Source organism: Apus apus, chromosome 8, assembly GCF_020740795.1.
Source record: "Apus apus isolate bApuApu2 chromosome 8, bApuApu2.pri.cur, whole genome shotgun sequence".
Lineage (NCBI taxonomy): Eukaryota > Metazoa > Chordata > Aves > Apodiformes > Apodidae > Apus > Apus apus.
In genome coordinates this window covers 24,453,862-24,466,179 of record NC_067289.1, presented here as the reverse complement: position 1 = coordinate 24,466,179, position 12,318 = coordinate 24,453,862, and the positions used below count along the sequence as shown (strand labels likewise).

At 44.7% G+C, this 12,318-nt stretch overlaps 1 protein-coding gene across 2 annotated transcripts in view; it reads right to left on the bottom strand.

The window, feature by feature from the left end:
* Positions 1-9,339, bottom strand: part of PPM1L (protein phosphatase, Mg2+/Mn2+ dependent 1L) — a 111,374-nt gene extending 102,035 nt beyond the window's left edge. For both annotated transcript variants that reach the window (XM_051626281.1, XM_051626280.1), the window contains exon 1: positions 8,527-9,339. In XM_051626281.1, the coding sequence (XP_051482241.1) occupies positions 8,527-8,929 (403 nt within the window). In that variant the 5' untranslated portion in view covers positions 8,930-9,339. The remainder of the gene's footprint in view (positions 1-8,526) is intronic.
* Between the last annotated feature and the right edge of the window lie 2,979 nt (positions 9,340-12,318).

Here is a 12,318-nt window from a genome sequence, read left to right as displayed (position 1 = left end):
GCAGAGGCAGGATTGGTGCCCCATGCTGCCAGGCAGCTCTCGGAGCTGCGCTGCAGCACCCAACAGGAAGAAAGATGCTTCTTCCTCCCCCCTGGGCCACTCTGCTCCACCACTGGACAACTGAAACCCTGCTCTCCCCAGGGGCCCAAGCCCCTGACCCAGCTCACTGTCATATGTAACCACCTGACAGCTACTTCCCTGGAATAACTTTGCTACAAGAGTAGAAAGAAAGGTGGATTTTCCCATTCAGATTATTTTATGGCCAGCAAATTACTCTAGAGCTAAAAGTCTAGTTTTAACAAGTACTTTCTCATCTTTTTTTTTTTTTTTTCCCTTGAATGTGAACAGAATAGTTCACTAATACCGGGTCAGGAACAGCTTTGCCATTTAAATATCAGCTTTTATGGCATCAATGGGCAGTTCTTTAAACTACAATTTACACAACCTGACTTGATTTATTAGCATTCTGGCACCTCAAAACCTTTCTTGTAAACTGTAGTGAAATTTACTTTTTTTCAAGCTATGCTGCTTTGAAATGAAATCTCTACATTTGGCAGTAAGTTTTAAACTGCTTTAATAAAAAACAATAGCTGAAGTGTTTAACACTAGCCTAACAAGGGAAGTAAAGCAAACAGAGAGCCCAAAAGAAAAATTCTCCAACTTGTTGCAACTACTGATTCTGCACTCAACTTATAATGGCCTGAAGATCACGAGCTGCATGTATATACATCTTTGTCAGGATGGAAACTTCCCTTGGAATTTGCCTTATCTGTCATCTTCTTGTCTTATTACCTCCAGGGTGAACTGAAACTCTACAGGGCTAATAAAGACAAAGAGTAATTTAATCTTCATGATCTTCTTTAACATAGAAGATCTCTTGGGCTGTCCATGAGCAAGAGAAGTCTATCCAGCTGGACTGGTATTTAGTGACAGAGCCAGTGATGGCAGACATCGATGCTAACATGAACCTGACTAGAAAGTCAGCAGCTGAAGGGAACTGACAGTTATAAAAGCTATTTTAAAGAAAAGAGCATCAGTTGTACCTGCTCCCTGTTCTGGAAGGCAGTGGCACAGGGCATACATTCCCAAAGGTGTCACAGAGGTTTTCAAACTGGGACACAAAAGCACACTGCTAGGAACACACAGAACGTTTTAATCAGCACGGATGCGCCACACGCGACGAGCAGCAGCAGCTCCTGCTCCTGCTTGGCTTTGGCAGCCTGCTGAGCTGCAGGCTGAGCCCCCCAGCTAAGGCAGCTACTGCTGGCCCACGCTGCTGCACAGCTCTTCAGGGGGCTGCTCAGGTCCTGGCACATGTGACGACCTCCCTGGTGAAAAGATCCAAGGGCTGGCATGGGCAAACTGAGCACAGCTCATCATGGTTGAAGCTTCATGGGATGCTCAGGTACAAAAGCATAGTGACAAAACTGCCTGGACAGCAGGGGACACAGGTGGGGGCTGAGGAGGCTTGCTTTGCAGGGACACAGAGTAGGGAGAAGGGCAGTAGAGACCAAAAGGGTGAGTGAGTTTGCTTAAGTTTTGAGGTTTTAACAAGTACTACAGTGAAGAAGCAGAGTTAGAGGCATATGACTTCCTGTGCGTATTTATAGCAGCTGCCACTCTTACATTAGTTTTGGAAACTCTTATTTCAAGGGCATATATTCATACCAAAGGGCACTACCAAAGAAATATATATAAGCATTTTGTTCCTTTTTCCAGACCTGTCAGTTTCTGTGCTGTAATTGAAGTGAAAGAGCAAGCCCTGAACCTCGGGACCCCAGAAACATAATCACCAGACACCTTGGGATTGCCTTTCTGGGTCACAGGATCTTGCATATTGCCATTTCCAAAGAGATCAGTATGCTCAGTAGGGATCCTGGGGATGGGGACATGGTGCAGTACTGCCCATAGTTTCACTTCTGTGGAGGCGATATGTGTGCTGAGGAAGCAAGTCAAATGGGCCAGATGAAGAAGGAAAGGGTTGAAGAGTCCTGAGAGCAAGGGAAAATGTAGAGGTATCAGATCTAGTGCATGGGAACCCAGCAACTAGTACAGGGACTTCCTACAGGGCCAAGACTGCAGAAAAGAGTTGCAGCCACTGGCAAAAACTAGACAGCAGCAAAAGAAAGCATCCATATGCCAGGAGAATGTTTAAGAAGTGCCAGAAGCCAAAACTCAGTTTTAAGGAACAATTTCCACCATAAATATTTGGATGTCTTACAACAGGCAGGAAGGAGAAATATTACTCTGGTCCAAAAGAGCTACTGAAAGCATGACACTCTAGACAGAGCTACAGCAATCACCTGTGTTAACCAACCCCGCAGGACAGAAGAATCCAAATTTTCTCTCACACTATTAAACACAAATATGTTCAAGTTCCTGACCTGTAGAATGGAATTGAGCAAACTTCTGTCACTGCAAAACTGTACTAAAATTTATTACCCATCAGGCCAGACACCAGGTTAAGCAGGACTAGGCTAACAAGCCTTCACTATTGCCTATGCTGTGTGGTAACCAGTATCAATAGCACAAATCATCACATTTTTAAGAAATTTAGGATGTTGCTCACTGCTGAGCCTTGATCCATCTTCAGAGATGGCTTATGTATCTAAAGATGGGGCCCCAGGAGCGCTCTCACAGGGTACCAAGTCAAAAAGCATCTCACAACCGCGGGCTGAACACTCCTGTTCAGTGGCTGTGAAATCTCCTCCCCATCTGCAGCGATGGAGAAGCCACTCTGCATTGACCATGCACACAGACACCTCCCGTGGAACCCTCTGAGTTACTCAAGTTCATGGAGAAACTTAAATGAATTTTATAATCTGAAAGCATCGAAGAATCAAAATTCATTTAATTAAGCCAGGGGCAATCAGTTGGCTGCCTCTGTGCCAGAACGTGGAGGCACCGATTCCAGCTAAACTGGCAGATTACATATAAAATTAATTGGCTTTTTGATTTTTATAAAAATTGAAAAAGACTCAATTCTACACTCAATGATACAGCTGTGAATGGCAGCGATAAGAGTTCCTACTTCCAATTACATATTTTTATACCATTTTAATCAATTTTAAGTCACAGTTTTGTGACTTAAATGAGTATAGAGTGTAGATCTAAAATCAAATAAACGTGGTTTTGTAGGGTGAAAATCATCCCCCTGCAACATGATATCCAAGAATCAAAACTTGGATAAACTAAACAAAATGAAAGAAATGTTCCTATATATCATTTTAGATTATATTTTAGGCCATTCATGTGGAATTTATAAGCAGATTTGAGACTTGAATATCAACATGACCTCACCTATGTAAATATTTATTCAACCATCAGGCACTTTGCAGAGGATTCTAGATTAGAAACTGAAGGAAATTACTATAAAAGGAAAACTATCCCAGTGGTTTCTTTTTAAATACTGTAAAGCCTCAAATACTTCACGTTACAACTAGGCTGTAATGTCCATAAAAACTCAAAGCTTTTATTTGATTTATTCTTAGAATATCTCAAGCCATTAATCCTTAGTGGCTTTTACTCAAAAGATAAATTGTCATCACTAATTTTGCCTAAGTAGTTCAGTATCAGAGGAACAGGTTTTGAATTAGAAATAGTAGATCTGGATATATTTAGGAAAAAAAATAATTGCAAATTGTTAGCTTTTTCTTGGTGCCACACAGCATAACCACCTTCTGCTATGAGGATCAGAAACTAGGACAAAAGGAAAAAGTCTAAAGATGATAAAAATAAGAATATTCATTTTCATTTATTCATGTTCTCATCTGGTAGAAGGCAAACACTATCTTGCAACAGCCAACTAACAGCTTCAATTAAATGGAATCAATTTCCAACTATCAGTGCCTGAAAAGATGCTCAGCATCACAGCACAGACTACATAAACCCAGGTGAGTTCAGGTCACCAGTTTGTGAAGGGATCAAAAATAATGCTAACTAGTGTGAACACAAGTGTCCAGATACAATGTCCTGTTCTGACAGTATGACTTATAGCTGCTCTGCCTCACTTATTTGGTAAATTTATCGTAGTTCACCCATTAGCCTCCACTGAGGAGTAAGTCATCTCATAATCATTAAAGGAGGAGAATATGCACAAGAGCTGTCATCATGGTAGGCAGCATTTCAGAGTTCCCTTTCCAGCCCAACCTCGAGGCAACTTGTTCAGTGCAGCGAGCCTGAAAACAACAGCAAGTTCATCCCAAAGAATCAGGGAGGAATTAATCATCCTTTCAAGTACCTGTAGTCTAAAAGCACAGCAGGCTCATTCAAACACAGCTGGTGCAGTGCCCTCTTCTCCAGGCCTCAGCTCTGCATTCACCGTGCCATAGTCTCCAACACTGCTAGTAAGGACTCTCACCATTATCTCCTGACCTTTCCCTTTTTTTTTTTGTCTTCCTAAGTTAATCAGTAACCAGAGACTTCTGCCAACAGTCGCTGCTACTATTTCAAGATCCCGTGGCACACAAAGCATTAAGAGATTCTGCCTCTGATTACAAACATTAGCCATTTATACAGCAACTTCCCTCCTTTCACATTTAAGCTCCTCAATCTCTCCCTACACTACGAATAAAAAGGAAAAGGTGTATTGCACATATTGCAAGACAATATCAGCAACTCTAAAATCCAATTATATCATGCAAAACACTCCTATTCACACCTGCAGACTGTAAGGAACAAGCCTTGCCATGTTCCTATTTAAGGAGACTAAGAGAAATAAAAAGAGCAAGACATTTTTATGTGACAGTTACTGAGCTTTAATCTCTCACCGTCGTTATCCGTACCAGTTTACGACTGCAAACAAGCACAGGCAGCATCTAAGGTACTATCTATGACTATAATTATTTTTAAAGTCTTCACCTCACAGGGTTAGGAAAAAACAATGATATGCCACATAGCCATAACCATAAAACTGCAGATGGTAGCTGAGCGACTTTGTTCTTGTCTAATATTGAGATCTCATTAAACCGAGTGCTTAAACGTGAAATAGTTGAGAAAAGAACCCTTTAGTAAACGCTAGTTAAAAGAGCTAAATCGTTCTGATTAAGCATCCATCCTTCCCTTCGCTCAGCTTTCAAGCTCCTTGTTATTTTATCTTTCATATAGTTTGCCACTTCTCAATCTTGCAGTCTAGACAGCCCCAAAACTTATGAATAAAGAAAAAGGGGAGGGGGAGGAAAAAAGACAAAGCACTCAAGCCATCTTTAAGCCTTGTAAAGAAGCTGATGACAGAAAAGACAAACACTTTTTTCTCTTCTTTTTTGATTCTAAGTTAGATCACCTTGAAGACTCCTTTGACCAAAGTCATTCAGTAAGACAGGCAGGAACTTTTCCTTGTTCTAAGTCCAGTTCTTTACCCAGTACCTGTTCCGCATTATTATTATTCTTATTCAATCTTCAAGAAACAAACCAACTTTTTATAAAAGGAAGACTGCACTACACACCACGTATTGAGTTCTAGCTCTGAAATACTACTGCCCTTAACAAGCAATAGCAGCAGCACTCAAGATTCTGAGCTGTAACAGAGTACTTCAATAATTATATTTGCTCATTGCTTTCTCATCGAGCCAGCTACTAAATGTAAGTAAATGCCTGCCAACCTATTCAGGCTATAATTGTAAGATGGAAGAGGAAATGACATAACAGAAAAGTAGAATTTATGCAAAATATTGGCAAGATTTAAGCAAAACCCAGAAATCTTCATAAATTAGCCCTACACTCTAATTCATATTACTTGACTCAAGCTTCTCTATCCTTCCACTTCAACATGATATAGCAGGAAGTAATTAACAGAGACACACTCCCTTGTATATAGCTGGAAAGAATTAACTAGCAGCTCATTTGTGGTATTGTCTCTTTGGAAAAACAAATTTTCCCCCTGTAGAACAGTTTGTTTCACACATAACTCCAGAGATTTGCAGTTCTTAGTTCTTTAAATACACATAAAGACATTTATTGGGAGCCCATAAAGGAAATTTAATCTTCACAAAGGCTTTGCTACCTATGTAGGTGAAGTGTTGCAGAGAGGTATCTATCTTTAAAAAAAAACAAAAAAATACATACACACAAAAAAAAAAACAAACCAAAACAACAACAAAAAACCAAACACATAAAAAGATATCCAGAAAACCAACTCATATAGAGACCTGAAGTTTAGTATTATGTACTATGGACTAAACACAAGCATTAATTTTTGCTATTCCTTTTCCCTCTCCGCTTTTCTTCTCAAAACTATAAAACCTGCTTAGATTAAAACCTATCTTTCATAACCTATTTTTTGCTCTAGGCACAGCACACAGATTGTGCTCTTCTGGTCAGTTTTACATAAAATCTAGAGCTAGAAACTAGTTAAGTTGCCAATGATTAGACACCTATTTTTTGAGCACTAACGGTCACTAAGAACATCTGAGGATTTCATTAGAAAGATAAATAAGAGATACATATATTTTTAAAGTATTAACTTTAGTAAGGTTTGGAAACAGATCTGCTAAACCTTTCGAAACGACAGGCCTCTTATAAAAGCCTCATAACTTTGTCACTGAATCAATGAGAGCAAGTTCTGAGGAATCAGGATACGAAAGACAAACAAGCATTCCACAGATCCATTGTTATCATTAATACATCTTATGGTTGTAATTCCAAGTTCCACAACCAAACAAACAAATGAAAAATATATACAGGGTACATTCCTGTCATTTAGTTATACTCTGTGTTATTTTGAGTTATTTAATAAACTGAGTTTGCAACCAAGTGTAGGGCAAGATACATCCATGATCCAAAATTAAAGGAAAAAGTAAGATCTCCCTTTCATAATGCCAAAGTCTAAGTGTGTACATCATACTTCTAGCTGTAACAGTCTTGGAATACTGTTTAAAAACATGACACAGATATTCCTGCAAACTTGTTTAGGCTGATCAGTTCAGACAAGGAAAACTGTCAGTTTAAATAAAGGGGAAGAAAGCAGAAGACAGAGCACAAGCACCTTTCATCCAAAGCCTCAGAAAACAAAGGAGCCAGATGGACCAAATACACTGAGCAGAGCTCACGTTCCCTCAGAAGATGTGTACCAGTTTGTGACACAAATACATTCCTACCTGCATTCCTCAAAGGCCAAAGAATAGTGAACTGGCACAAGTATGCCAGTAACAGTTGGCACAACTGCACCCCAGCTGAAATCAGACATAAAAAGGGAAACAGGTTCACGACCAGAATTTTTTATGAAGCCAACAATTTTCAATATCCTAAGTGTTTGTATTGCTTTAAAGGGGGCAAAATTCCCGACACCGTGAGGCAGCAGCAGGACACACAGCTGAGTCCACTTACAACCACGCGGGCAGCAAAAGAGCAGCTTTTTGACGGGGTGCCTAAGGCCTGGATTTTTCAGGCAGCACTTCCAGGTTTAGAGGGATAGCAGTTGCTATCCTTGTGCTCCATTAGTGTCTGGTCCCTGCCAGTGTTTTTCTAGGAAGGACTTTGACTCCCTGATCTGTGAAAGCAGAGGAACACCCAAGCTGTCCTGCTGCCTTACCCCTTCCCTCAGCAGGAGCTCTTACATGAAAAACTTGTACGTTTCTCTTCCATCATCCCAGCAAAACCCATAAGGTAATCTCACACCCTGCACAATGGTTGCTGGAGCTAATTTGTCACACAAGGACAAAGTCTTTGTCCTTTTCCACAGTTATGAAACGTGTGCTTTGTACTATGCAAAAAGCTACGTGGCAGCACCGCAACCCTAAATGAAGAGGAAGTTATAGCTTGAACATTTGTCATCCAAAATAAATTAAGTATCCCCTCAAGCTGTAATATTATTTACATAGTGCAACCTAAAGGAACTCACCCTGCCTAAAAAAAGTTCAGGGGTTAAACAGCAGAAAGTTTTAAAATGACACTTTTCCTGGCTTTCCACTAGGGAGGGGACAAGTATGACAGCACAGTGGTAATGACTTGAAAACTACACACAATTCACAAACACAATGCTCATCCTCAGTGACTCACTGGTCTTCACGGGAGAGAGAGATAGAATGCCTGTGAAGACACGTTTTACACACCCCAGCTTCAAGGCTGCACACACGCCTGCCTTCAAGAGGGCTCCTCTGAAACCACTGCTGATGAGCCCAGCTCCTGACAGGAGGGGGAGAGCAGCCCTGTGCCAAAATGAGATCACACCACACTTCGCTGTAACAAAAGATGACTCCAGGGAGTTTGTGCTCATCATCATTATTCCACACACGTAAGGGCCACCTCCAACGGCTTTTACTTCAATTAAACCTTTGCTACTATAAAGGGCAGAGGGGATACAAACACATTTATACCGCGCTGATTGTGGAAGAGAAAGGAATGGAGTATCATTGCCTCTCCCTGTTTAGAGACTTTCCCCCCTCCCCCCGAAACAGGCAAGGATCCCCCCGACGTCTCAAGACAACTGCACAAACCTGGTGGGCAAGAACACATCCATTCCTTGCCCTCTAACCATTCTCCCTCCCCCCCCCCCCTCCCCTTTCTTTTTGTTATTTTCGAGCTGAGCACTTGCCTCTCCTCCGTGCCCATCAAATATCCCGAAGATGGAGGGGTGAGTCTTGTTCACCAGGTCAGTGATTACTTCGAACCTGTCCTCCATGTGATCCCTCCGGCCTTGGATGGAGTAGACAGCCACGTTGTGGCTCTTGAACTCCCAGGTCTTGGAGAACTCTGCGTCCAGTACGTCTAGCCCCCCGAGCCTGTCATTCTGCATGATCTCGGCCACCTTGCCCTTCACCATCTTCACCGCATCCCTGCTGGACTTAACAATGGTTTTCACCTCATCTGTGTGGAAGAAGTAACTCCACAGGGCCAGGCTGATGCACAGCAAGAACAGGGTCTCCGGTCTAAGCAAGAAGTAACGCATGATCCGACCCAGCAGAGACAGCAAAGTCATTGTATCCTCTATCATTTATTATCGAGACCGTGCGTCCCCACACCATGCACCGCGCACCCCGGCGGCCGGGATGGCAGCGAGCCGCGGCCGCCCTCAGGGCATGCTCCGCCGAGCCCCGCGCCCGCTGCTCCCTCCTCCCGCCGCCGGCCTCGGGGGCCGCTCCGCGCTCCGCCGCCCCGTCCCTCCCGCCGGCAGCGGCGAGGAGGAGCGGGCCCGGCTGGGCGAGGCAGGCTCCGCCGCTGCGGTACCCCCCGCTTCGGCCGCGGGGCCCCCCTCAAGAGTCCGAGCCCGCCGCGGGCTCCCCTAGGCCGCCGCTTACGCCGCCGGGCCCCGCGGGAGGCCGCCGCTCTCGCAGCTCGCCCCGCCGCGTCGCGGAGGCAGCGACCGGCCGCGGCGAGGAGGTGGCTGGCAGGGCCGCCCGCCGCGGGTACCTGTCTCCCGTGTCCCCCACGCCCGCCTTGCGCCGTCCCTCCCCCGGGGCGGAGCGCTGCCGCTGCCGCCGCCTCGCCGGCCCCGCCGCCCGACTACAAGCCCCGGCGGCCTCTGCGCGGGGGCTCCGGCGCGGGGCGGCGGGGGCGGCGCGAAGGCTGCTGGGACTTGGAGTCCGGCGGGGGGGGCGGCGCTGGGCCCGGCGGCGGTGCGGGGCCGCGGTGCGGGGCCGCGGTGCGGGGCCGCGGGGCCAAGTCAGCCCAGACTGGTGCAGCAGGAGCAGGGCAGCCCTGCCCGTCATAGCCTGGCCGGGCTCTCCTCAGGGAGGACCGGCACAGCAAACGCTCGGCTGCACCTGCCCTTGTTTCAGAAGCCAGGGTGACCCCATCGCCCCGCTTCGGCGAAAAAACCCTGGAAACCAAGAAAGAGAACAACGCTGAGATTTTTCTACAGCGTCATCTTACAGGACTATCAGTTGGTCTCCAGCTACATTCACGGGCTGGCAGGTGGAGGGGAACCAAAGTAGCAATTTCTGAATGAGCTAGCTTAGACAGCAGGGGGGAAACAAACAACCAACCCTACTCGAAGCGTTGTATTCTCTTTCTCTGACCCATTTCTGTAAGTTTCTGCTTTTCCGCCTACTGCGAAGCAGTGAAGACGACAAGCCGCGGCTGTGTGAGCAGAAGTTTGCTGGAGGACCCACAACCCAGCCTAGCGCCGGAGCTGCGAAGGGGCCGGGGCGATTTCCCAGCCGGCTGGCAGAGCGGGGGGTCTGAGGACTGGCAAGGTTTGTCAGCGTGACAGCTGAGAGCACAGCCAAACGTCTAAGAGTGGTGTTGAGGCGCGTCAGCAAGGCAGAAAACCAGCCTGAAATTCTGAGTGAGAAGTACACTAAGCTGCCTGTCAGACAAGGCTGTGTCTCCAAATCCTTCAGCGACTCCCCCTTCCTTAGGATTTTGGTAACATAAAAGTCACAAGACAAACCTACTACTGTTTTGCTAGTTTTTTCGTAGATCAGCTAAAGTAAATTCCATAAACCCAAACCTGGATAACCCAGAGTTAATAACTTAAGCCTTTTCGTGTCGAATTCTTACATCCAGCTCTGAGAAGCAGGAAAGTTAATGACAGGTGTTGTATGTAACAGGGACGGGGCTTTAGATCCGACAGGTACATAACACGTCATTAGCAACACAAAGGACTACCCAAACATTTCAGGCCTCAAGAAACTCTTACCTTTATCTTCCCGTCTGTCACCATCCACTCGAGTTGAGCCGCGGGCTCCTTACCTGAAAAGCCAAAATAAACTTCCATTAGTTCAGTAGCAAAGTAACAACACAAACCTCGACAGCATCTGTAGCTTTTAATCCAGCCTGATGGGTAATTTAACCAGTACTGCCAGGAAACGGCTAAAGCTGACAGGCTGAAACCAGACGTACCAATGAGATAAAACTTACGCTACTACAAACTTTGCAGCTCCGTCTGGCCTGAAGCTTCTCGGTCAGACTGAGTCGCCATTTTGTGAATAGAGCTTTTTCTATCAAAACTTTTAAACAAAGCCTCAGTTTTGTTCCATCTCTCCTGTGTCTTAGCCTGCCTGGGACTCTTGCTTTACAGCACAGATCCCGCAGCACAGTCAACTTGTCTTTGTATGTGTGTCCTTAGGCAGCTAATTCCTTCTCCCTGGCTTTTTGCTGGATCTGCTGCAGCAGCTCCCCTTTGAGTCGTTCATTGTGCTGAGGGGAAGCCGAGTGTAAGCAAAACTGGCTCTGTTAATGACTGTTTTTTCCTAAGAGCAGCAGGCTTAATGGCTTTAAAAAATTCTCTTTAATTTTATGTTTAATGAAAGATAAACTAAAAGTAACCGTGTTGAGAATACTGCTCACTTCTGAGAAGTTATTAGTTATTTATTGTGATTTTAAAGAAATGAAAGCAAGTATGTACTGTCAGGGAACAGCGACTTGTGTGGAAGTTGTGTTTCACTGATGGCAGTTCGAGTGCAGACCATGGGATTGCAAAGTGAAATCAAGTGGTTTGAAGCCAGAGAGTGCACAAACCACCCTTCCAGCCACCAGCGTGCATCTGTCTCCTCAGTGTTATTTTCAGTTGCCAAGGACTGGTATCTGTGCACAGTCCAGTAACTTTTTCCAAAGAAGTGCAGGTTCCTCTCTGTGCTAAATGCCCCCAAGAGCAGAAGATGCTCATTACAACCTTGGAGCAGTCCATTAGCAACATGATTATTGTTGCCTATCTCCATTGCATTATGGATATTTTGTACTGCAAGAGACTTCGAGTTGGTTCTAAAAGCATCTCAGCTGTGAAAACATGATCTGAAACAGTCTGCAGCTGCGGTGTCTGAGGCTTTCTCCTCTGAAAGGGGAGCAGATGAAACAATAAGGTACAGGCTGAGTCTTGTTCTGCTCAACAGATGCAGTGGGGCAGCAATTGTCACCATGACAGGGCCATCTCAAAGTACTTTGTGTAAATATTCAGCCCATAAACCGAATCGTCCACTAATTAAATGATAATAAACCAGGATTAAGTACAAGTTCTACACAAAAGTACCATTAACTGCAAAATTCCAAGCAACATTGAAACAGGCCAGTGGTTTGATCAAGAGGGAGCCAAAAAAACCCAAGAACAGATCTCACTACTCACTACAAGGCTGAAGCCTGCACTGCTTGCTCCAGCTAACCTCCCCAGGGGAGAAACAGAACTCCAAGATCCAAACACATCCTTTTAAAAACTGGAATTCAATAATAAATAATTTATAAATATTTGGGGTATCGGTTGTTACTGAAGGATTTCATTTTGGTTTCGTTGGGGGGGAACTCTGACTTTTGTTGATTTGTGAAAGAAATGAAAAGCCATCACCGAATTAGCATCACTAATAAATTGATCCACTATGCGATGACCGGAATATGTGGAAAAAACATTTCTTGCTCAACAGCTCCTCCTTTTGCTTACATGTAGCATGA